At 39.2% G+C, this 25404-nt stretch overlaps 2 protein-coding genes across 5 annotated transcripts in view; both read left to right on the top strand.

Annotated features, from left to right (window-relative positions):
* OSBPL8 (oxysterol binding protein like 8) overlaps positions 1 to 20573 on the top strand; it is a 93400-nt gene extending 72827 nt beyond the window's left edge. For all 4 annotated transcript variants that reach the window (XM_027679754.1, XM_027679753.1, XM_027679755.1 and 1 more), the window contains 15 exons: positions 1001 to 1172; positions 4532 to 4766; positions 6167 to 6351; positions 7067 to 7148; positions 7852 to 7950; positions 8416 to 8512; positions 8826 to 8924; positions 10403 to 10500; positions 11883 to 11972; positions 12535 to 12671; positions 12982 to 13167; positions 15449 to 15536; positions 15932 to 16034; positions 16597 to 16702; positions 16936 to 20573. In XM_027679754.1, the coding sequence (XP_027535555.1) occupies positions 1001 to 1172; positions 4532 to 4766; positions 6167 to 6351; positions 7067 to 7148; positions 7852 to 7950; positions 8416 to 8512; positions 8826 to 8924; positions 10403 to 10500; positions 11883 to 11972; positions 12535 to 12671; positions 12982 to 13167; positions 15449 to 15536; positions 15932 to 16034; positions 16597 to 16702; positions 16936 to 17071 (1913 nt within the window). In that variant the 3' untranslated portion in view covers positions 17072 to 20573. The remainder of the gene's footprint in view (positions 1 to 1000; positions 1173 to 4531; positions 4767 to 6166; positions 6352 to 7066; positions 7149 to 7851; positions 7951 to 8415; positions 8513 to 8825; positions 8925 to 10402; positions 10501 to 11882; positions 11973 to 12534; positions 12672 to 12981; positions 13168 to 15448; positions 15537 to 15931; positions 16035 to 16596; positions 16703 to 16935) is intronic.
* A 472-nt stretch (positions 20574 to 21045) lies between these two features.
* Positions 21046 to 24936, top strand: BBS10 (Bardet-Biedl syndrome 10). Its single transcript, XM_027679757.1, has 2 exons — positions 21046 to 21335; positions 21404 to 24936. The coding sequence occupies exons 1-2, from the start codon at positions 21124 to 21126 to the stop codon at positions 23166 to 23168; spliced, it is 1977 nt and encodes a 658-aa protein (XP_027535558.1). The 5' UTR covers positions 21046 to 21123; the 3' UTR covers positions 23169 to 24936.
* Positions 24937 to 25404: the final 468 nt, after the last annotated feature.

Genomic DNA, 25404 nt, shown 5'->3' with positions numbered 1-25404 from the left:
ATTTAGTACATTCAGTTGTATTGGTACTAGTAGATTTTTGTGGTTATTGAAGGAGAATATTGACCTAAGAAAATGTCATTGAACTCCTTGCAGTTGCCTTGTGTTGACTGGGTAGAGGAGGGGGAAGGGGTTATTTATGATTTAGCTATATTAATGTATGTCTAAATATCAAGCTAATGCCTTTCTAAAGTGCTAATGTGCATGCATTCTCATGAAAGCATTTGTGTGTTAAGTGCAGCAGTTGCATAGAGTTCTAGGAGTAAAAGTTCCCTCAAGACGTAGTTTTGTAACACCCTTCATTGGGAGGGTGGTGATCAGTGCAAGTACCTTCCAAGGTTACAATGTGAAAACAAAATTTAAGACTGTTGTTTAGCTTTTCTAGCAGGTGCTTTTCATCTACTAGTTAATTAAGCATACCCTTGCAGACTTTAAAAATAGTTCGCCTTCTGTATTGAGAAATTGATTTGATATACAGAAATGAAAAATTATGAAGTGGAAAGAATACACAAATTTGTTTAGTTACTTTTTTCCAAAGAAAATTAGAATATCTGCTTTTTACGTTTTGAAACAGTATTTATATGCTATCTTTTTCCACATTGTTATCGTATTACTTGGGCAAATTTTGCCAAGTGATGCAGTTACTTGGTCTTCAGAATTAGAGCAGGGTTGCAGGCAACTTTGGAGGCATTCACAGTCAGGGCCTGGGTGGAGTCAGACTTGTATTAAGGAAGAAATGCTGAAATATACTCTAATGTAATTATGATTTGCCTTGCATGTCCTGCTCTGAAGCATCCTTGTACCAGAGCTGGGTAGTTGTAAGTTGTTCTTATGTCCCTACCAGATTATAAAATCTAATGCATGTAACATGGAACAGCTCTGAAGTGTGTCTTCAAAGGCAATGTAAGCAGGTCTAAAAGACTAATTTTCCCAATTAGAAAATGGAAGTAGTATAGTTCTGTTAAATCCCTAATTTTTAGTCTAATACTAAATTTGTTTTTAGGCAGGTGTTGGATGGATGCTTTGGAGCTGGCACTGAAATGTTCAAGTCTGCTTAAACGTACAATGATTAGGGAAGGTAAAGAACACGATTTGAACTCTTCAGCAGACAGTAGTCATGTCTCTTTCTATGGTCTGCTTCGTGCCAACAACATGCACAGTGGAGAAAACCTACCGTAAGTGAATTAATTACTAAACCTGATTGTCTTTTTGGCAGAACCTTGTAATGATAACTTCTCCACAGGGAGATTAAGGCTGCAGTTCATTTTGCTCCTGAGTTCTCTTTACATGCCTTCTTTGCACTGTGTTTTATACTCTGCACATAAAACAAAAAAAATCTTTTTTCAAACAAAGTGGATCCAGAGGAAAGTTTGGCCCAAGGAACTTGAAGCTGAGTATCACATCAGTAAGTTTTAAGTACTTGGTTAAACTGTTCAAGATAGAAAAAATGAAAATTTTAAGTTGGTATCTCTTGTTAGCTTCACCAGAAGATAAGAAGCTTAGTACATGTGGCACAAGTTGGTAGATGTGAATTTAAGTTGCTGTTCTTAATGAATGAATAGAAATGAATAATCTTCTTTAAATTATTTCAGCATGTCTCATCTTTGAACCATCAGATGGATGTATTCAGTCACCTTATTATTAAATTAAATGCATAAAAGTTAAAGTTGTCTGGTATCACCTGGTATCTGATGTGTGAGTGCCCTTGACTAACTCCCTGTTTATTTCAATAAATGCTTTCAGCCAGCTTTTGAGAGCATAAGTTTGTGTGGAAATACATTATTAAACAAGTGTAGTGAATGAATGGTGTTTTCAAATGCTTCAACTGTGTTACCAAAATGCATTAGAAATTGTAACAGATTTAGTCCTTTATTTGAAATAATTGGGTCTGAAGTTTGTGCTATGAATAGTTTCTCTCAGTAGTGTTCCACCAATTCAATATACTTTCAGGTGGACATATATTTATTTCAAATATCTCCCATCTATGAAGACTTTGCTGTCCATCTGTCTTTTCTGAGAGGGCAGGAATTTTGTACTGCTGTTAAGAGTATGCTCCTGTGTTTGAGACAGAGGCCTAAATTGGGAAAATGTAATTCTTTTTGGAATAGATGGTCTGAGAAAAGCACAAAAAAGGCAAATTGTTGCCTCTGGCAACAATTCAAGACCCTATCCAGGTGACCAAGCTTGGCTCAGCTACAGTTTTGCTCCTTCTGTTATCTTGTAGAAACAATATAACTGCTGTGTACAATTCAGCTGGAGATCTGTACTCTTGAATAGTAGTTTAATATCAGCTGCTGGCCCTGATTGCAATCACAGCAATTAGCTACAACTGTTAAGTCTAATTAAGACTAATGCTTTAATTAAGTAGATCTTTTGATATAGCATATTCTAAGATTATTTAGTGTGTTTAACTATCTAAGCGAAAACCTGGCAGGTCTAGCTTTAATGGGGTTGGCAGAAGAGGGAGAAGAAAGGTGATGGAAGCAATTTTAGCTTCCACTGAGAGCGAGCCTTTTTAAGTATGTTAATAGCAAGAGGAGGTCCAAGGAAAGCATTGGACCAATATGTGTTCAAGATGGTCACCTGAAAAACAGGGATGAAGAAAAAGCAGGCACATTCAATGCTGCCTTTTTTTTTTTTTGCCTCAGTCATTAATAATGCTAGTAGACCTTGGACTGCCTGACCCTCCTGAGTTGGAGGCCCATGAGTAAGTGTAGGACCAGTGAATTTCCATTTGTGGACACTGAAATTTTAAGAGATCAGTGTATCAGCTGAATGTTTTTAAGTCCATAGGGTCTGATGTGATACATCCCAGAGTACTGGAGGAGCTAGTGGATGTTATGGAGGGAAATCTCTCAAGCATCTACCAAGAGTCTTGGGAGTCTGAGGAGGACCCCACTGACTGGAAATTAGCCAACAGTATTCAGATTTACAAGAAAGGCCTGAGGAAAGACCCAGGAACCTACAGACCTGTGAGTCTAACCTCCATATCTGGAAAAATTATGGAGGTCATACTGTGTGCTGTTGAAAGACATTTAAAGAACAGTGCAATCACCAGGCACAGTCGGCATGGGGAAAGTCATGTTTAACTAATGTGGCATTCTTCTATGATAGGATCACTTTCCTACTGGATGAAAGGAAGGCAGTGGATGTAGCTTTTCTGGATTTTAGTAAGGCTTTTGATACTGTCCCTCGCAGGATCATTCTGGACAAGTTATCCAGCTATGAGATGAGGAGAGTCACAATGTGCTGATTGAAGAATTGAGTGAATGGCAGGACTCAAAGGGATGTGGTGAATGGGGCTACATCTGGCTGACAACTGGTTGCCAGTGGTGTCGCTCAGGGTTCAGTCCTAGGGCCTGTTCTGTTGGGTATTTTTATCAGTCATCTGGATGCACTATTAGCAGGTTTGCTGACGATACCAAAATGGGAGGTACTGTTGATTCTCTCAAGGGATGAGAGGCCTTGCAGAGGGATCTGGGTAGATTGGAGTGTTGGACAATCATTGATGGCATGAAATTTAACAGGTGCAAATGTTGGAGCCTGCACCTGGGACAGAGTAACGCTGGGCACAAGTATAAATTGGGAGAAGAGTGGCTGGAGACCAGCCCTACTCTCACCGCAGCCCTGGGGGTGCTGAGGTGATTGTTGGGCATGAAGTGGGCTTAGGGCCCAGCTGAGGGGCAGTGGAAGGAGGTCTGGGGATGCTGGCTGACAGTGGGGTCAACATGGATCAGCAGTGTGCCCTGGCAGCCAAGATGGCAAACCCCATCCTGGGGTGCATCAAACCCAGATAACCTGCTGGTCAAAAGAGATGATTATGCCACTGTATTCAGTGTTCACGTAGTCTTATCTTGAGTGCTGTGTGCACTTCTGGGCCCCACAATTTAAGAAGGATATGAAGGTTCTTGACTGTCCTGAGGAGGCAGCAAAGCTGGTGAAAGAGCTGGAAGGCGTGTCCTGTGAGGAGTGACTGAGAACTTCCAGTATGTCTAGTTTGGAGAAAAGGAGGCTGAGGGGCAACCTGATTGCTCTCTTACAGCTTCCTGAGGAGGGGAGGTGGAAAGGGAGCTGCTGAACTCTTCTCCCTGGTATCCAGGGGTAGGAAGCATGGAAATGGTTTAAAACTGCATCAGGAGATTTTTAGACTGGACATTAGGGAATTTTTCTTTACTGAGAGGACGGTCAGACACTGGAACAGGCTTCCTAGAGAGGTGGTTGATGCCCCAGGCTCATCAGTGTTTAAAACTCATTTGGACAATGCCTTTATTACCATGCTTCAACTGTTGGTCAGGCAGTTGGACCAGAAGACTTGCAGGTCCCTTCCAGTGTAACTGTTCTAAACTTGGTATGTTTGACAGTTCAGTGAGGAGAGTACATCCTATATGTTTCCAGCAAAGCTAGTTTGACACTGCTGCCAGATGAGGCTTGATATTGGCAATTTTAGTATATATTTTATTAAGATCCTAGTTTGGAAACAATGAAACTATTGTGTAAAGTTGAAGATTCATTTAGCCTTTTTTTTTTTAAATAGGCTAAATGACAGTGAAGTTGAAAGGCATCACTTTAAAGATCAAGATACGTACTCTGACAAATCTGATAAAGAAAACGACCATGACCACGAGGAGTCTGATAATGAAGGATTGGGGAAAAGCGAAGAAAGCGACAGCGACACATCAGAGCGACAGGATGATTCTTTCGTTGATCCAGAACCAATTGATATCAAGGAAACTACTTACTTAGAACAGAGTCATGAAGAACTTGGGGAGGTATAAGTGCTGTTGATGTAGTGAGCAAACAGCTTCTCCAAATAGAAAGCTGGTATTTTAGGGGTCAGACTACACTTGAAAGCTGACTTGCAGGATTGGCTTTCCATATTTTCAGTAATAATGAGTGGAAAAGGTTCTGTTCACCCACTCTGCTTTGCCACTCTTGTGCTAATGTATGAGATTTTAACAGAGATAATGAAATTATCTGGAATATTGCTTAGACAGAAGGTGCTGTTTGAAAGGGCCACTTGCAGCAGAAGTTGACCATGACTACTTGTTTTGTTGTTACTTCTATTTGATTTTTATTAACTTAGTCCTGTTTTTTCTTCAAGTAAAAATCTTGAAGTTGAAGGTTTGAATGCAAGCTGACACTTCTTTTTTTCTACTGCAAGAAAGGAGTTAAGCAGCTGTGGGATCTGCAGAATTTAGTGGAAAGCTTGCTGCATTCCTGATGTCACCTTGCATTCTAATGATACCCCAGATACCATTCCACTTCTGCAGGTTGTTTTATGTATCTACACAGGCAAATATGACAGGGATTTGTAAACCAAAAAGCTTAGTAACAGAAATAGAGATAAGCTTTCTTCTCAAATCTCTCCTTTCTCCTCAAGTGCTAACTATGAGATTTTTTTCACACCTATGGAATTTGCATACTTTATGCTTTAGTGCTTTCTACTGTTGTGTCTAGACAAAGCAATATTTTAGGAAAGCTGAGGAGTTTAGGATGACAACAGATTCTTGAATATGCATTTTAGAACTGTTCTGAAAAGGTGTTTTTGCTTGCTTTTCCTACAACCGTTACTTTTGATTTCAGAAACTATAAGGAAGAATATCTTCCCTCAGACAGATGGAAGCATATTGGAGTGTGGCTGCTGATTTTGCTCATTTACCACTAAGTCATATGTTTTTTTAAGAAAAACCACTGATACTGCTGACTGGTCAAGGCAGTGAAAAGCATAAATGTGTCAGCTTTCATGGCTGGGAAAAGCTGGTAGAATGAACAGCCCTTTGGTGTATAAGTCATGCACTGAGAACAGAGTAATGCACTTGATGCCTAGGAAAGGACTAAGGAAGGTTTTCTGAACAATATTCTACCTCAAGTTTTTCTTGTCTAGGGCTGATGCAAACAGTTTTTAATGCTGAATAGTATATTTATCATTATTTTATATATATATAAAATATATATATAATTATTAGTATATTTATATTTATCATTAAATATGTATCATAAGTGTATTTATAGAAACCTGATCTTTCTTCCATAGTTACTTCAGCATCTCTGAGTGGTTAATTTTAAGTATCCATTTTCCATTCTCACTGCAACCATAGAAAATGTTGACCTGTCTTCTGGAGGATTATTTTCTTTCTCGTTTCTGTAAGCATTTTTTGGCTCATCCTAGGCAGGGGAGGCTGCTCAGACAGAAGTAGTGTCAGAAGAAAATAAAAGTTTGATCTGGACACTATTAAAGCAAGTCCGGCCAGGAATGGATTTGTCCAAGGTTGTACTGCCTACATTTATCTTGGAACCTCGCTCTTTCCTGGACAAGCTATCTGATTACTACTACCATGCAGACTTTTTGTCTGAGTAAGTAAATTCTATCTCTGGTTTTCATTCTTTCCATTTTTTTTTTTAATTAAAATAGGGCAACAGTGTCAGATATCCTTGTTTTCTGAAAGCTAACTGCCTAAGAACTCATATAATACATCTTGAAGTCTGGCCCCTCTTAGTAATTTAATAGCAATCATGTTGCAGGCATTTCTGGTTTAGCTTCTGAAGACTGGTTAGAAGACTTCTCAAAATTAGTCTAATTATTTTTTCTCAAAGAAGCATATTTAAAATGGTAATCCAGTACCAGTTAAACTTTTAATACACTGTTAAGTTCTGTCCAGATTTATAGTTGCCTGCTCAAATATAGCTAATAAATTAAAGACTGTAAATTGAAATATTATTCAACTCAGAGCTCTGCACATGAGTGGGCTGGTTCTCTAGAGTAGTATCTTATAAATGGAAGAACTTGAGTGGAGGTGGAACAGAATTTATTGTTACAAAGAACAGACTCAAATATGGAAATACAATTTCTGATTTTTTTGTTTGATTTCAGTTTTCTGAAAATTATTTGAAAACTTTGAATTTGGTGAGATTAGGCTGAAAGTTTTACAGTACTGAAAATCACAAACCTGTTGTTTTAGTCAGCTCATAGCTTCAAGATATGTCATAACAATTGATAGTGTGTTATAGCTGAGACAATAGTGATTGTATTGTCTCAATAAGCTGACAGTCTGTGTGTTCTGTTTCACAGAGCTGCTCTTGAAGAGAATGCTTACAACCGCATGAAAAAAGTAGTGAAGTGGTATTTGTCAGGATTCTACAAAAAGCCAAAGGTGTACTTCCACGTATTATTTTGTTGTTAGTCATTGTGTCTAGTTTGAGGGCTTAGGATTGTGCTGGAGTAAATTTTTCCTTTTAAATTACATTGTTATGCATTTTTTAAAAAAAGCAAGGTTAAGTGTTTAGGTTTTATTTCTTACACAAATAGATTATGGAACTTTCTGGTCCCTTGCCATGCCTAAAATAGACTCTATTCAATTTCTTTTGTCCCTGGGAGTAGAAGTTGAGCTAAATATTTTTTTATAAAGTTAAGCCAGTTCTATATTTACCATTCTTCAGTGATAACATTCTGCAATTGAAGGACTAATGTTTCCACTACTTTATTTAGCTTTTCACTAAATACTCTTTATAGTCATGTTGGTGGGAAACAGTATTGGAAGTAAGTACTTACTACCTAACTTCAGACAAAAGCTTTGTAATAATTCTACCCCAAAAAAATCTTATATTCTGTGTGTCCTTACATGTAGCCTGGAATAGTTTTCTGGATATACTAAATGTATGACAGTTTCCTTAGAATGAAGAGCAGAGTAACTGAGCAAAATATTGAAATGATGAGATAAAATACTATATACTTTAGCACATATATCATGTACTTCAGCATATATATTATTTTTTTTTTTTATGTGTGTCTTATCTTCAGTGACAGACTGTGGCTTGTGTACATGCATAGTGTGGTTACTCTCTATTTCTTTTTAGGGACTAAAAAAGCCGTACAATCCTATACTTGGAGAGACTTTCCGCTGCATGTGGATTCATCCAAGGACAAATAGCAAAACTTTTTATATTGCAGAACAGGTAGATGCAATGACTGGAACAAATATTTTTAAGAAAAATAAATGTGTTGTGTGTTTGTGTTAGTGAAATGACATGGTAGTTCCAGAAAATGTATTGAAATGTATGAATAGTATCCTAAAAGCTCTCCTGGTGATCATAGTTTTCTTACAGATGTCTCCTTTAAGTGTCCCTTCTTAGAGAGACAGAGAGAAAGGTGTTTACAGCATTTCTGTTCCCTCTTACTCCCGGAAAAGTCAGATGCTAATTTTCTTAATTCTTGAAATTCAGTAGACATTTGCTTGATCTTTATCTCTAAAGATTATAGCCACATTTCACATAAATTAACTGGATTCTAATATGTGCAGCCTGAAGTTTACATTCTGTCATTATGAGCTCAGGTTTTATGCTATATTGCATGTTCTTGGTTTTCTTTTTTTCTTCTCTTTTTTTTTTTTTTTTTTCAAATATGTGGTTTTTTTTCAACAGGTATCACATCACCCTCCAATATCTGCCTTCTATGTTAGCAACCGCAAGGATGGTTTTTGCCTTAGTGGTAGCATTCTGGCCAAATCAAAGTTCTATGGTAAATAATGAGGGTTTTTTTGGTTGTACTTTTATTGAGGAATGTAAAATAGGTGCACTTGAGCTGTGTTTTGTGGGTGAAAGGAGGCTGTTAGAAGAGTCAGTGTTTGACTGTTTGTATTATCCTTTCTAATTTCTATTTTTGGAGTATTTTAATTTACAGTTGGAGACACTGTATTATAGTGGCTTCACTAGACAGAATAGATTGCAGTGCTAAATATACTGATGTTCTTAATTTTATTGCTCAGTTATTAGGAAATATTGACTATTGTCTTTCAGGGTGAGAAATATGATATTCTGTCTTTGAATTTCAGGGAATTCATTATCTGCCATACTAGATGGAGAAGGACGGCTAACATTTTTAAATAGGGGAGAAGATTATGTAATGACGATGCCATATGCTCATTGTAAAGGTAGTGGGGTTTTTTCATTCTCTAGATGGTAGAGTTTTGAGAACAGAAGTTTGTTATTCTAAATAGTTCATTATTCTCAATAACATACTGTGTTGGATTCAAGCCTGTCATCTGAGAAGAGTGTTCTGAACGTTGGCAACATTGGTGGATCTAGGCTTCCGCATATTTTATAAAGAGAAAAATACATCTGTTGTTTAAGCCATGTTTTATTTTTTGGCACAGAAAAAGATTTTTTTTCATAAATAGTAAGAAATAGTAAGAGCATATATATATATAGCTGTCACTACATGATACTAATTTACTGTTTGAGTTGCCTTTCTGTTAGAACGATTTTGAGCTTTTCCAATATTTTCCTCTTGTAAACATAGAAGGCAGTGTAGTATCTACACTACACTTTGTGATTCAAGTGTAAATCATGAACATTTGTCTTTATGGGAAACCGGTCAGTGGTTTGTAAAGCTTTCTGGAAGGTCAGTAGTGGTGCAAAATACATTGTAGAATTGCTTATTTTTAAGCTGAAACTTATTCAGGATTGTCTACCCATTTATTCCAAAATTCTCATTCAGAACAGCTAGAATTCTCTTTCAGAAGGTCACCTATAAAGGCAGCAAATATAATACTTTCTTCATTTGAGGTGTATGAAGATCAATTAGCAGAATTAAATAATTTGACATGAGCTTAGTAGGCTTTTCTCTTTCCATTGTTTTTTAAAGTTTTTAATAATATATTCAATTTTTTTATGGCTTTGGTGACTAAAATAATACTAAACAATTAAACCAGATAACATATATTCATACATTCAAGTCAAACAGGAGGAAGGAGGACTAGTGTGACTAGTAAAGCTGATAGAGAGGGAGAAAGGTAGAAGAATATGCAGAGAAGGAGAATGTGCATGGTGAAACAAACGTATTTGCACATCCGTCCACTGTATGTAAAATATATTCAGTGTTTCAAGCTCTGGATTGCAAGAGAAAGACATGGGAAGGAAAGTATACTCAGCATTGTCAACCTTGTAATTCCAGAAGTCTTTAGGGAGGTGATCAGTGTTTTATATTGGTTGTCCATGATTGCCTTCACCTGTGGTCTGATTGTACATACTGCTTCTGTTTGAGGGAAGTTTTTCTTTGTTCTTTTTGTTGTAGGTTATTTTCTTGTCTTAACCTCAGAAGCTTCCCTTCTCCAGTCATTTCCAATAAGACTAAACATCACCCTTGCTAGAGCCAGCAGTGTATGCTGCCAAAGATATGTCTTCATAAACTGTTTTTCCTGATTATCTGTAATTCACTTGGATTTTTTGTTTCTGTTTGGGTTATCTTATTTGGCAGAAAGATCATGATTATCATTAGGAAAGGTCATTTGAAAATACAACTTTTCCTCTGGCACAAGCATGTTTACTCTAGGAATTGTACCCACGTAGCTTATGTTTTTTGTTTTGTTCAGTTAAAAATACTCATTTTACCTTTTTTTTTCTCTTGCAGGAATTCTTTATGGCACAATGACCTTAGAGCTTGGAGGAACAGTCAACATCACCTGTGAGAAAACTGGCTACAGTGCAACAATTGAATTCAAACTCAAGGTTAGTAAATGCTGCTAGTAGGCACAAAAAGGAGCATGAACATAATGATACTTAAAAAAGTCATTAGGTGACTCCTTAGATATGGTCTGATTTAGTATGGAATTATCTTTCGGAAAAGAGAGGAATTTTTGTTTTAGCTCCTACATTTCCATACGTCTGAATCTAGCAAATTGTGATTTTTTTTTTTTTTGTTTTTATTTTTTTAATAAAAGGAGTTGTCATTCTTTTCTTAATGTATTCTTCTGAATCCAAAGGTTTGACTGAAATTTACAGTGCTCTATACATGTCTGGTGATAAGAGATGCAAACATATAGTTAGTTGTATGACTCTTAAGAACAGCTCTAATGGGGAAAAAGCAATGGTCTGTCTCATCTTCAGCAGTGGCAACAGTGTGTGTCTAGGAAAGTGTAGGAACAGGGGGAAGTATTTAGTGATCTGATCAGTGTTTCAGGCATTTTGTGTGTTGTTAATACACCTTGGTGATTTTTATTTCTCTGAAAATGTTCAGGGTCTTTTTAAACTCCTAGAGAGCCCATGGAGGAGAACTCACACCTATGTTCCCCTCTTTCATCCTGGGTAAATTTAAGTTGCTCATGACACCTCAAATAAAAATGAGTCCAAGGCTAACAGTTGGCTAAGATTTATGCCAGCCTAATGCCCAGTGCTAAGCAACAGTTTACATGGACTATTTTTGGCAGCTGAGCATACTGTAGGAGCATCTCTCCATTCACATAAGCTAAACAAAGGTTTCTAAACTACTTCTAGTACTACTTCTACTACTAATACTTTCTACTTCTGAAAAATACGTTTGCCATCTTTGAGGCAGAAACTGATTTAAAGCTGAATAAATAGTTGCCAAGAAGTGTGCACTTGGGGAGGGAAATTGTATGTGATTGAAATTACAGGGGAAACATAAAAGGTGAGAGGCTGTGTTAACTTTGCCTTGTTAATTTTGCCTTGTCAGTCCACAGCATACATGTGCAGTCTGTCAAAAGGCCAAAGAAAATCCCGGTTGTTGTGCTTGTGCAAGAGTTAATCTCGTAACAAATGGTCCTTGGCAAATTGGTGAAATTACCGTAGCAAATGACTGTGTCCTTCGGGATATTATTGTGTCACTGTTTTCTGCATTATTTACTGTTTTCTTTACACATTTCTTAGACAATACTTTTGCTCATCAAATCTCTTGAAATATAGCCTGAAGAAACTACTTACTGTGGGTTTAGACTTCTTTTGGGAATTAAATAGAAAGAAATAATACTAAAAGCCATCAGGGCTGTTTACAGCACATTTCATAAATGCGCTTTTTTCCTTAACACTAAACATAGAAACAAAAATAATAGGTTATCAAAATAAACATGAAACCATTTATTTTTATTTTGCAGCCTTTTTTGGGTAACAATGACAGTGTTAACCAAATATCAGGGAAAATTAAGCTTGGCAAAGAAGTTCTGGCTCTTTTAGAGGGTCACTGGGTAAGTAGTAAGTGATGGTCTTTTTTAAATTCTGGCTGACAGTTGAGACAGATGAAAATAGCACTTAGTTACAAAAAAGACTCAAGTTTAAAAAAAGAGTTAAGTACTGCTTTTATAGAAAGTATTCAAGAAGGTATAGAATCAGCATAGTGCTATTTGTAGCTGTTAGAAAATGGAGAAGTTGTGCATGTTTGAGTAGTTAATGAAGAAAGTAAAATGTTTTTTCACAATGAAGCTTGTGAAATGTTTTGGTATATGCGTTAGTACTATGAAGAATTGTTATGGCACCAACATGAAATATTTAAGCTTGTTCCAGTTCTTGTGAGGTGACATGGTGACGCTGGTTTTTGAACATGGTAATGATTCCATTGTTCCAAGTTAGAACCTACTACAAAAGGGAGAAATAGAATTTTAAACTTAGCATATTTAAATATCCTTAACTGCATGCATTCAAAAGAAAATAAATTCTCATTACACAAAAAAAAAAGGCTTATTCCTCCCTTTTTTGTTATTTTGGCACTCTTTGATATAATTACAATTAAGGTAACCATATCTGTTACAGGACAGTGAAGTTACTATTACTGACAAGAAGACAGGTGTTTCAGAGACATTCTGGAACCCAACATCTGATATCAAGCAGCGCAGATTACCTAGATACACAGTGAAGTTTGAAGAGCAAGATGACTTTGAGTCAGAGAAGTAAGTTCACTTTAGAACCATGTATTTATTTTGACAAAATAAAACTCATCATCTTCTCCAAATTATAAGCAAATTATAATTTCTTTTCCATGTTTAATGATACTGGCCTGTAAAACAAGTAACACTGTTAATAAGATCATTATTTATAAACTTTACAGTCATGGAAAGTCATAGTAGAAATGTAGATAAACATATTACAAATGGTAATGTTCTGTTTGGAGGGTGGTCTATTTACTTAGCCTATAATTGAGGAAATAGTTTGCAATTATTTTGTCAACCAGATTCTGTCTGTGTATTGTTCATTTGTCAGGCTTTGGCAACAAGTGACAAGAGCAATAAATAATAAAGACCAAACAGAAGCTACTCATGAGAAATATGTTCTGGAAGAAGCTCAAAGAAACAGTGCCAAAGAGAGGAAACTTAAGGGTGAAGAGTGGACGTGCAAGCTGTTTGATCAGGATTCAGTCACAGGAGAATGGCACTACAAATATGCTGAGTGAGTCTTGAAGTGCTTGTAGCAAAAGCTGCTTGTTAAGTGCTTGAGGTGATGTTGCTGAGCCTCTTCCTGTGGCTTTAGAAGCAAAAGTACTGAGACATACAGCTTACATATAGTGACAAATCTATACTATGTTCTAGATTTTCTTAGGCATAGCACCTTGCGGTTTATTGTGCTCCCTTTTTCCCCCCTACACTGACCAAAGCAGCTACAGAGATTTTCCATAACAGCTGGAAATCAGAAAATCAAGTGTCTGAAAATCAGAGAAGCCTGTGCTTAGTTTATTTTAGCTGTTTAATTTGTTATGTATTAGAATAACTCTGAGAATAACAGGTTTACAGCAATGCTTAATGCTGGGACCAGGTGGCTCTGCCTGGCTGTTGAATATGCCCAGGGTACATGTGTGTGTGTGAATCTCTTTGTGTGATGATCTGGATCAGAAGATGAAGATGTAGCTGTCTCCCTGACTGCTGGGATGCATTCTGTGTTCTCACCAATGTCACAAGTCAACTTGGAGCTGAGGCCTTTACTAGTGATGGTTTTCATAGAACACCCACACTCTACTGATTGTTTTTCAGTACCCAGCATTGTTCTGTATTGTAGGAACTGTAAAAGTAAAATATCCGAGGATGATAGACGCCGAGTTGAGTAACTCTGATGCCATGGATGATGAAAGTATATTCCTGTGGCTAAACCTGGGAGACCTTCTCCTTTCTGTAGAAGAGTGGCAAATATTGGGGCAGTGGCCTAAGTATATGTATAGGGAAGACTACAAGAATCCTGAGTACTCTTCATGTCTCCAAGAAATTTGCAACTTGGAGGTTTCCTGGAACCAAGCAGAGAATCTGTGTATTTAGCAACTCTCAGTAAATTTATTTTCTGTAAATTTCCTTGGTTACCTTTTAAGTTTGTGCAGACTCCTACCACTGAAAACATCCAGCAGCAGGGCAATTCCCTAACTAGATTAAATGCTCTGTGACACACCCTCTCTTGATTTGAACCCTCTAGTGCTGTTGATGCCTCTTCCTGTTAAAACAGTCCAGCTGAACTGACTGTACTCTCGAACCCTGTGTAAAACCATTAGGAAAAGTACTATACTTCAAATCTGTTAGTCTATCCCCTGCAGCTTTAATACCTATCTTGCTAATCTGCATTATTTCTTGTGTCCTTGAGGCCTTGTGGTTCAAGGATGTGCCATGGAAATTTTACTATGTGCTAGAAAGCAGTTTGCACTGTCAGCATTCCTTGGAAGAAGCTTCTGTCTCCTTTAAGCGTATAATGCTGGCTCACTACCTGGTCCATGTAGAGAACAGTCTTTTATGCTCACTGTGAAAGATGTGGTCAGTGAGCTGTGGCATTTGTTAAGGTATCTGGATTACAAATACAGAAGAGAGCAATGCCTAGTTCTTAACCCAGTTACCTCAGATGGCATTTAATTCAAGTCAGGTTAAGCTAAGATGTTAAGTGCAGGGCTATGTTCACCACACATGAAACATCTACAAACTATTAAAAGGCATACAGGAGCACATGAAAGGAAATCCGTGCTTAATCTACTCTCCCTAAAGCTGCATGTGAGAACAACCCTGATGCAGCTCACTTGCAGTTTCCTGAGCAGTCCACAGCTGTAATCAGTGGGGCCATTGGTCTTTGCCTTTGGCTACTTGTTACTCTCCACTGAGCTATGTGTCTTACACTTTTTTTTTTTTAAGTTCTGTATCAGGCTGTACTTGGAAAAGCATTCTTAAAAAATCAGAACAAGAAAACTGTGCATAGCTCATTAGTGCCTCATGAAACCAGTCTTGATTACTATTAGCCCCCTTTGGGATGAAAGGAGGTTTGAGGTAACTGCTTCTTAACCTCTTCTTCCTAGGCATCTTTTAAAAGAAAAAAAAGATGCAACAAAAAGTGGTCAAAAACTAAAATAATTTTTTAATTCCCCAAATTTCCCTGTAGTTCTAAAATAATAACTGTATCTTAAGCAGGAAATCTCTCCATGTTTGACAAATACGTATCACTGGCCAAATAAATTCATAATGATATTGTTGGTTAATACAATAGCTTGTACTCTTACCAGCTGGCTGAGGATTTGACCTGGATGTGAAGTTTATTTTTTGTCTCTCTTGGCCCTTTAGGTTAGGACTGGGCTCAAAGTGGAAGATCAGATCACTTATTCCATGTCTGACTTTTATATAGGGAGAGCTTTAGCCTCTTCATACTGAGTAGTTTCTGAGCAAGGAAATATTTAAATCGCTGTAGTGTTAATAATATTTCCTTCTTCTAGTACCAGACCATGGGACCCTTTGAATGATATGATCCAGTTTGAAAAAGATGGCACAATCCAAACAAAAGTTCGACATCGGACACCAATGGTATGTTCCAGTTCTGATAGCACGTGCACCAAGAGCCAGGGACTTGCATATATTATACATTATCTGTATAAACGTCATCAAAGCATTGGGATTGATGGGAAATGCTGTTATCCTACAAAAATGTTGTTTACCCAGTCCATAGTCTTTCACTTGTGTGTTGCATCCTAAGCAGTAAAGGTGAAATTGAATGGATGGGAATATAAAATATGCAAACTTGAACTCAGCAGTTTATTGTGTATTATCCTATAAATGGTAAGATGCACAAACTTCAGGCTGCTTATGCCTCAAAAATTTTAACTTCTATTGAATATTATTCTTTTAACTGTAACGGTTAGAATGTCCTGCTTTGCTACAGTTCTGGTTCTCTGGAAATAACACAGGTTTATCAATTTTAGGTTACTGTTCCAAAAATTAAACGAAAGCCAGCCAGTCAGAAGAAAGGAGAGTGTGGTTTCTCATCCCCGGAGCCTGATAACCAGGATTCCTCTGGGAGTGAAGGTATGAAAAGATACATTTGCATACAGAAATAATAAATTTATTTGACAGCTAAAGAGTTCAGAGTCACACATACTCTTCTTATCTCAATGACTGTATTATGCTTTATATCACATTGGATACAATGTGAAGCACGTTCTGGAAAACAAAAGGAGCAGAACAGCTCATGGTTTTAATTGCAAACTTTCCTTTTAAATGCAGTGTAGGCAGGCTTAAATGCTGCACATATTTAATACCTGGGGAAAAAGAATGGGTTTGTAAACTCTTTTCTTTCTTAAAACAAGATGAATTGTTTTAATTTGTAGATTAGTATGTGACTAGGGGGCAGATTTTTGTTGTTGATAATGCTTGCAAAAATTAAACAACATCGTGAATTTAAGATATTTCAAGCACCTAAATTGCTGTCCTTCTGCTGTCCTTCCTTTATTGAAAAATAAAGTTTTCAGTAGAAAATAGTTAGAAAACTTTCTCCTCATTTTTGCAACTGGGTTAGTTAGTCATTTGTACTTTATTCCTTTTGTGGCTGAAGTCACTTCAAATACATCTGGCTTTTGTATCCTTCAAGCACAACTTCTGAAGCATAATACAAGAATAAGGAAAAAAGGGGCAGACCTTGGTGAACTGCAGAGTGCCATTGAATCTATAAAGGAAACACAAGAAGACATTAAGAGGTAGTATTAATCAGAATGCTTTAAAATTGTTTAGAGAATAGTAATTCCATAGCTCTTTTTCCCATTTCCTGCTTTAGAATCTTGCTGTCTTTATTATTCTTCACAAATATTGATTGCTTATTGATATTTCGTAGTTTTCCTCAAAAGCTCCCTTCTGTAGGGAGCCTTAACATAGTAGAAAATGCCAAATTGTCTAGTTTGTAATTTACAGGATATTGTTTTCTATCTTACAGGGACATTATGGCTCTACGAAATAGAGTCTCTTCTAATTCACCACCCGTGGACTACCATTTCCTGCAGTTTAAGCACTATGTCTTCATTTTACTCTTGGTTCTACTACAGCTTGTCATTAATTTCTTGTTCAAATAGGAAGTGTGAACAAGAGCCTTCTCAAACTGGAACAATCAAACTGTTACTGGGGACCATATTTTAAGCTGGACTTTAAATGATGCAATATTATCTAAAAGAACCGTGTAGCAACAACTCACTGAACTTTGCGTCAGCATTCATGGTTCAGAATCATACTTCTGTCTACCCAGTTGAAGTGAGAATTGTGTAAGTGCCAGTACACTCTTGCTCCTGGTGTGTGCCTCTGTCTCGTAGTCATACGACATCAGCCTTGTGTTTATATTACATCATACACTGTACTGATCAATCTTCACCACAGAATAGATGAAGTTAAAAACTCAGAGGTCAGACCCTGTAGGTAGGATGTGATTCCTATTATGGTAGAATGATAAATGAGCATACTTCATTACATATAAACTTATCATTTTTGTAAAAAAGGAACTTTTGAAGTAGCCAACAGCTTTTGTAAATGGTGTTGGGTGTTTGGAAGTAAGCTTTTGCTTAAGGTCAAACAAATACATTATAATACAAAAAATCATGAGCGTTAGGAACTGGCAAGTAAAAAGCTGAAGTCTTTGGGAAATCTGCAACATAATGTCCTTGATTTGTTTTGGAAGTATGAGGTTTTTATCCTGAATCACTATAGGCTTGTAAGCCAGCTGTTTTATAGTTTTAAAACTTCAGATTCTTCATAAAAGCATTCCTGCATCTACTGTACAGAGCACATTTTTAACAGTACAGCACCCAGGAAGGTACTGTCTTGGTCTCTCTCATGAATTGCAAATGTCAAGAATTTCTGGTATGTTTGTAAGTCTTGATAAATCTACAGCTTTGAATTTACATTTGTGTATGGCCATGTCAGAGTAAGACTGCTGATGCCAGAATTCTTGCTTATTTTTGAAACAAAATGTGAAGACGAAGAGGTGTGTTTAGTGTGCAGCTTGAGCTGAACCTCCCAAAAGGCAGACAATGTAGAACAGGATTCGGGTACTGTCATGAGTTCACTTGCAAATGAAAACGTGTGTTTACAAGGGGAAAGTTCAGAAATTTTGCAGTGGATAGCACCACATATATCAAAACAAATGAGAGGGAAACCCTAAGTATTTCTGAGGAAGGAAATCCCTCCTTACTGCAAGTATATACTACCTACCAGAATACATGAATACACCTACTTAGTATGCTGTAGCCATACAAATTAATGTGAAGATTGAATTTCAATTCAAAAGCAGGGTTCCTAATGTTTTTTATTTGAAGAAATATATGCATGTGTAGAATTTGTAAAATTTCAGCAAAAAAATTTAGAGCTAGTGTTTATCTGGTGAGTTCCTTGTGCCAGTCCAGCGTACCAAGTCAAGAAGGGGCTGTAGTATTGTAAAGATACTCTCAGTAACCCAGATGAGACAACAGGAAGATGAGCGGCACAATGTGAAGTGCAGATAAGTTCATTTTCAGAGGATCCTCTCAGGAATCAAATCCATCCTGGGCAGTGGAACAGTTCAAAGGGCATGTTTGGCTTTTTGGCATGGCCAGGTTATCCCTCTGCCTTAGGCAGCCTCCTTGACTCACCAGGTGATCTGCCTTGCTGTTCTGCATCAGTCTCACTAGTATTTAGTGAAAATACTGTTTACTCTTTTATCTGTCTAGCTTATATATTTCTGTGGCTGACAGCTTCACACACCTCCCCTTTTTTTTAACCTTTTCCCTTTGAGCCTTAGCTATGTAAAAGTTTATTGTGTAAGCAGTCAACTTCAGCATATTGCTTACAGCTTCACATTAGCATGGTTTGGTCTTGAATAATTTTTCTGGAATGTGGTACCTTAAGCAGATCTTGCATCTGTGGGCAAGACCAAAGTCCCTTGGTAAACAAAAAATTACAAATGCCTAAGTCTCTAAGTGGAAACTGAAGTTGTTAGCCATGTATAGAACAGCATTAAGAAAGCAGAATATTACAGCTTTCACTTAACGTTCTCAGCCTGGAATTTGGCCACTTGTTATTGCATTCGGATGTCAAAGCTTCACCTGTCTTAAGATCCAGTCCGAGCCTTTAAACATATTCTGTACATGAGAATAATCCACTAAGTGAGATTTGGGCCATGACTTCAATCCCCTGAAATAATACTCTGCTAAATTTGTGGTGCTGAAACTCTTGACTGATAGTTATAAGCTTCTATTTCCCTTGTAAATAGAAATGTCCTTCTGCCTTTTCATGTTCATTTTTTAATCACTTCTGTTCAAGAGCAGTAGGTAACACAGTTTGCATGTATTTGTACATGGACCGTGTGGTAGTAACTGGATTTGACCCAGCAAGCTGGCTGGCAGCTTGGTGTTGGACAATGTCAGACTAAACAGATTCTCCATATCTGAAATTCATGCTCGGCTCAAGATAAGTAAAGCACTTGAACAGAGCAAGAAAAAATCCCTATGCTTGTTTTCCTCTTCAACTTATTTTTTAGAGTTGAATTCTGTTGTAAAAGTGGTTTTAGTGATGATCTGAAAAGGTAAAGGATATGTGATGAAACTTTTTGAAAAGTAAAATTGCAGACTTCTTGAGTGTATAATTAGATAAATTCTGAAAAGTACAGTGAAAATGTAGTAATTCCTATTCTGATGGGTTTTATATGATGTTCCCTCATTTGAATAGAACAAAGAAACTTCTTCCTGAATTTTTGCAGTACAGCTGGTCACAGGCATGTGTGGAGCCTTTTCTTTAGTGTATCACCATTGTCCTATTTAACCATGACGTATAGCAGATCTTGACTCTCCTGCCTGCTTAAGACTGAGTTCTGCTCATAGTTATAACACTGGATTGTACAGTTTGCAGATGTCGGAAAGCTGTGGCCTCCTACTAGTTTTTGAAGTTTAAAACAGCACTTCACATTTGATTTACAAATCTTGTTTTGTTTGGGTTTCTTCTCTTGTACAGGAAATATTTTCAGAATTTGTTGCCATGTGGTTTTGTTGGGTTTGTTTGTTTGTTTTCAAATGCACTCTATGCCTTCAATTTGCCATTTAGGTACAGATTGCCTAGTTGGGTACAGATGACCTAAGCTAAGAAAAAGTAAATATGCCGTGTGAAATGCAACAAGTATCATTTTCAGCAGTAGATGATGTTTCTTGCATTTCACGTGTTGATTCCTTTTAAATAGTTGACATTACATGAGAGTATATAGCCTGGTTGTCGAGTCTGGTTTGGTTTGGTTGTTGTTTGCTGCTCTCCTGTGCCTTTGGCAAATTTTTTTTTTGCTAGACAAGTGTTTATGAAACAGACTTGGGATTCAGTGTTTCCTATAGTTTCTTAAAGGCTGTTACTTTTGGTTATTACCACTGTTTGTGTAAATAACGTATAACAAGAATTCTGTACATCTGTAAGTTTTAATTATTTTTATTTCAAGAGTATCCTCAAATCACAGAAAATTTAGCAGATATTCAAGTATTGTTAACAGTGCCTTCTTGATGGGTTTCTTGCTGTTCTGAGACATGTAAAGATTTGTCAAATTTGTGCCATATGTAACATCTGACCTTTTGTTAGGGCTTTTGTGTTTGTGAACTGATTTTCCTGCTTAGTCAGACTCTGGGAGGGGAAAAAAAAAACTCTTAAAGCATTACATTATTCCCTTTCAGGCTGGTGAGCCGAAAGTGGAGGATTTTGGGTGTTTACAGTGAAGCTGCACTACTTTGTAGTAATACAGAAATAGCCATAACGAAGTAAGAACTTCACGGAGACATTATTTGGGCCTTTTCTTTTAACTTTTTCTCATTTCTGCCCTGCCCCGCTCTGCCAAGCGGGAAAATCAGCCCTCAGGACACAGCGCCCGCCCCCCCCGTTCCCGCGTGTCCCGCGCAGTCCGTCATTCGGAATCACCGCTCTCTGTGAGGGATCTGAACTGTAACAGGGCGGCGGAATCCAATAAAGATGTGTCGCACCTCGGCTCAGCCTCGCGGCTCTGTGCGCCGGTCCCCGGGCCGGACCGATTCCCGCTGCCGCTCTCCCCGCCCCCCTCGCCCCCCTGGGTCGCCCCTCGGCCCTTGCCCAGGCGCGGCCGTGACGCGCGGCGGGCGGAAGGGGCGGTGCGATGGCGGCGGCGATGGCGATGGCGATGGCCGGGCCTGTGCCGGAGCTGCCGCGGCTGTGGCAGGAGGCGGCAGCGCTGGCGGGGGCGGTGCGCGGCGCGCTGGGGCCGCGGGGCGGGCGGGCGCTGCTGCTGCGGCCCACGGGCGAGGCGGTGCCGACGCGGGACGGGCGGCGGCTGCTGGAGGCGCTGAGGCTGGAGCCGCCCGCGGCCAGGTACCGCGGCGGGGGGGCCGGGCGGGGCCGGCGGCGGCGGCTCCTTAACGCTGCCCGTGTGCCCGCAGGGTGATGGCGGCCCGCGCCTGCAGCCACCGCGCCGCGACGGGGGACGGCGCCAAGAGCTTCGTGGTGCTGCTGGCGGCCGTGCTGGGCGGGCTGCGGGCGGCGGGCGGCGGCGCTGGGCTGCGGAGGGCGCTGCGGGCCTTCGAGGCGCAGGTGCTGGAGCGGGCGGCGGCGTGGGGGCTGCGGCGGCACTGGCGGCCGGCGCCGCCCGGGCTCCCGGAGGCGCTGCTGGAGCCGTACCTGGCCGGCCGGCTGGGCCCTGGCGAGCGGCGGCGCCTGGCGCGGCTCTGCGCCGAGTTGTGCCGCCGCTGCGCCCCGGCCGCTGCCGCCCGCCCTGAGGCGCTGCGGCTCCTCGCGCGGCGGTTCGCGGCCCTGCACGCCGCCGTGCCCGGCCTGCCCCTGGCCAGCTCCACCATCCTGCCCGGCATCGTCCTCCGCAGGGACTTCGCTGCTTACTGTCCGGCCGACGGGGAGCTGCGGGCCCTGCTAGTCAACGAGCCCCTGCAGCCCCCACTGACGGCCCCCGGCGTCGAGTTTGTGGTCGACTCCGAGGGTCAGTATGAGGCTTCGCTGCGTTGGATCACAAGGAGGACAGAAGCCTTAATGAAACACTTGCAGAGCAACAGCGTTAAGCTGTTACTGTCGAGCACGAAGCAAGACGAAGTAGTTATCTATTATGCCCAACTATATGGTGTTTCTGTTGTAGAGTGCTTATTGTCGGAAGAAATGGCTCTTATCAGTGAAATCACCGGCGTCTCGCCTTATGCACCTTTTGGTGATAACATGTACAGGGAAATCACTGAAACTGCGGTGGCATCGTTTTGCCAGCCCTTGCTGCTCGGCTCCAAGAGGTGTGTCCACATTGGCTTCACCAGTGTGTGTGCCTTCCAGCCCCATTGCCTGATCCTTTGTGGGCCAGTCCATGGGGTCAATGAGCAACATGCTGCTGCTTTACAAGAGGCCTTCACTATGCTGCAGCAGCTGTTTAAAACAGTTGATCAGAGGGGGGAATGCAAAGCGGAAGGTGAAAGCCAGAACAAAGCCTCAGATGTTTGCAGTTGGGATTCTTCACCTACTCAGAAACAAATTGTAGTAGAAAATGTTTCTTGTAATAGTAACCAGGTTTTTGAATGTCAGCTGAAAGCACTTAGTGATGAAACAGAGACAAAAATTTTAGACCCTGATAAAAACAGTTCACTGGTGGACAAGCAAAAGAGCTACAGCACTGCTGTGTTAGCGGCATGTAGCGCTGATACAGTGACTGCGTGTGAGCTCCTGGATGTTGGCAAAGGTCTAGAGAAAACATGTTGCAATATAGTTCCATTTAAACAGGAAGAGAGTTGTGTAGGTATTGCACAGGATCATTCCAACTCCCTCATAGAAGCAGGATCAGTTTTGCCAGCAGGAGGTTACTTTGAAATCCTTTTACATTATTATATTCAGTACTATGCAAAACAGTGTCAGCAGTCAGAGGTAGCTGTCGTATCTAATGTGGTTGCTGATGCTTTGCTAAGTATCCCTAAGGCCTTGTACAGGACAACAGAACGAGACAGCTTTACCAAATTTTATCTCAAAGCTGTTAATTCACTCCGAAGAAATCAACCACTGCCAGGGAACGAGGAAGGCTTAGAGTCAGTGTATTGCAAATACCAGTTAGTCGTTTCAGTTCTTCATTGTGTTACAGAGCTTCTCTCCATTGACTTAATAATTGGTATCAAGCGGCCGGTGCAAAAAATTGAGGACCATGATTCAGAAGATGACTTTTGAAATCATTAATAAAGAATGGTTTTGATTATGTGTTGTTTCCTTATGTCTTCTTGTCAAATGGATGTGTCTCAAAATTGAGTGCTAGAGACTAAAACATATCTTTTTAGGTCTAGAGATCTAATGTGATACTTCTTTTAGAAGAAAAGGAAAAAAAGGGCTAACCAGCTGAGGACGGCCTGGGACAACTTGGGAGAATGTGTTGACTCAGTTTACACACCACAGGGAGTGGTGTGTTTGGGCATGCACTGAGGTTGTAGCAGCCTATGGGTTTTTCTTCATGCACTGTTTCCCAGAGATTATTTCTGTTTTGTGCTGTTATTCTATTATATTTCTAAATATGGGTTGTCCTCCATGCAAAGTGAAAGTCAGAACATGTTTTGACTGAGATCCAAACTCAAAATATGATGTAAAGTACAGGCATACTGGTTTTAATAGACAAAGATTAAAAGAATGTTTTTTAAAAAAATCTTGATGTTTTAACCCTCCTTTCTGCAGCCCTTGGCAAACTTACATTCTGCCCCATGTGAAATTCAGCAGACTATTTTGAAGGCGCTCACCCCAACCACAAGGAGTATAGGTGCGTTTTAAGCAAAGTAATCCTATTTGTCAGGTAGCAGATTCACATATACAGGCAGGTAGTTTCTTTTTTTTTTTAATTAAAAAACAAAACCAGTTTTTAAGATGCATGTATAGTAATGTACGATAAGACTAGATTGAAACTGCGTGCTGCATGCAACTCTTGAGAATGGGAATGATCTGTTTACATGGCAAGGACACGCTGTTTTTATTTGTTGATTTGTGTGGGGGTCGAGTCTGAACAGACTTTTACAGGTGCTGGGATCACACCGAGACAGCTTCCATTCCCTAGCTCTCCTCCAGCCGCCGTCCCTGCCACTGGCCCAGCTGGCTCCCTGCTCTACACCTTCCCTGGTCCTTCTCACTGATCTCTGGAACACCATCTCCCTGTTTACCAAATAGGCATTGCTTAGTTTCTGTAGTGAAAGTTATGCAACCTAAGTATAGCCTTACATTTTCATCCATGCTTAGCTGATTGCTGACCTTTAGCGTTTTTGGCAGCTATACAGAGAGCATCGTTAATAGGAACCAGGCACAACAAAGACTATTCTTTTGTGTCACAAATCTCACACTGCTGTATCACATTTGTAAGAGGGAATAGGGGACTGCAACATTTTGTTTAGGAGCATAACTGTATAGTGGCATATTTTATATTTTTCTGTATATTTTACATGCAGAAAAATGTATATGGTTTCTGTTGTTATCTTTATAAATCATCTTCCAGAGCCCAAAGGTAGGGCATTAATCACACCATGTGAGAAGATTAAGGAAGATTAAATTCTTCACTAGAATTCCATTCATCTGTTCTAAATTTGCTTTTTGTTATGTGACAAATCTGCTATTAGTGGTAGAGACTCCTGTTTTGATTTCTGAATTGTTTCTGTGCTTGTTTAGGTTAATCCATCCCCTTGCATATTTTTTTTAGTGAGGTTCTTTTAAATCTCATGCTAAGAGAGAAACTATTTCAATATTCTGTTGCAAAATTCTGTTTACATCTTGATCTTGAAATCTAAGAAACAGTGTGGTTTTGTCACTAGTAAACACAAATATTAAATACTTGCTCTATTTACTATTGTATTTATCACATTATTGCTCTTAAGACTGAACAAATCAAGAGAGTAATGTCTGAATTTATCACCAGTTGCTTTGGAAATGCATTGGCTGTAATAAACGCAGTTGTAATTTTGCAGCATCGTTTTGTGCAAGGTGTCATTTATATTCTGTTAATGAGACTAGAAATAGATGTTTGGATCTAGGATTATGTAAATTACTTCCCTCTGAGAATATTAAGCTAATAATTATATCCAGGAATAGAAATTTTAATGTTTTCATTCCAAAACTAAAAATAATGGTAGCAAAAATGTAATAGATGTAATATATAGTAGCTCCTTCTTTATTAGTAAAAAACTACACTATGTAAGCAGTGTTTATTCCTGTGATAGATCAAGCAGTGCACTCTCTCTAAAAACAGTTCTGTCAAAAAGAATACAATATAGTTTTCCATAGGAACACCATTTGTGCTAGTTCAGCAGACAGTTTATTTCTCACAAAGCAGATAAAAGAACTGTTACACTGAGGCTTTGGTTTAGTGTGGGATTAAGGGCACATCAGTAATACTGTGTCCTGCATGGCTGTGTCCTAAGCCACCTACAGCAGAAAT

Source organism: Neopelma chrysocephalum, unplaced genomic scaffold (assembly GCF_003984885.1).
Source record: "Neopelma chrysocephalum unplaced genomic scaffold, ASM398488v2 Primary Assembly neopelma1_59, whole genome shotgun sequence".
In the NCBI taxonomy this organism is placed as follows: domain Eukaryota; kingdom Metazoa; phylum Chordata; class Aves; order Passeriformes; family Pipridae; genus Neopelma; species Neopelma chrysocephalum.
Note: the sequence above shows the minus strand (reverse complement) of the source record. Positions and strands in the feature narration are given on the sequence as shown.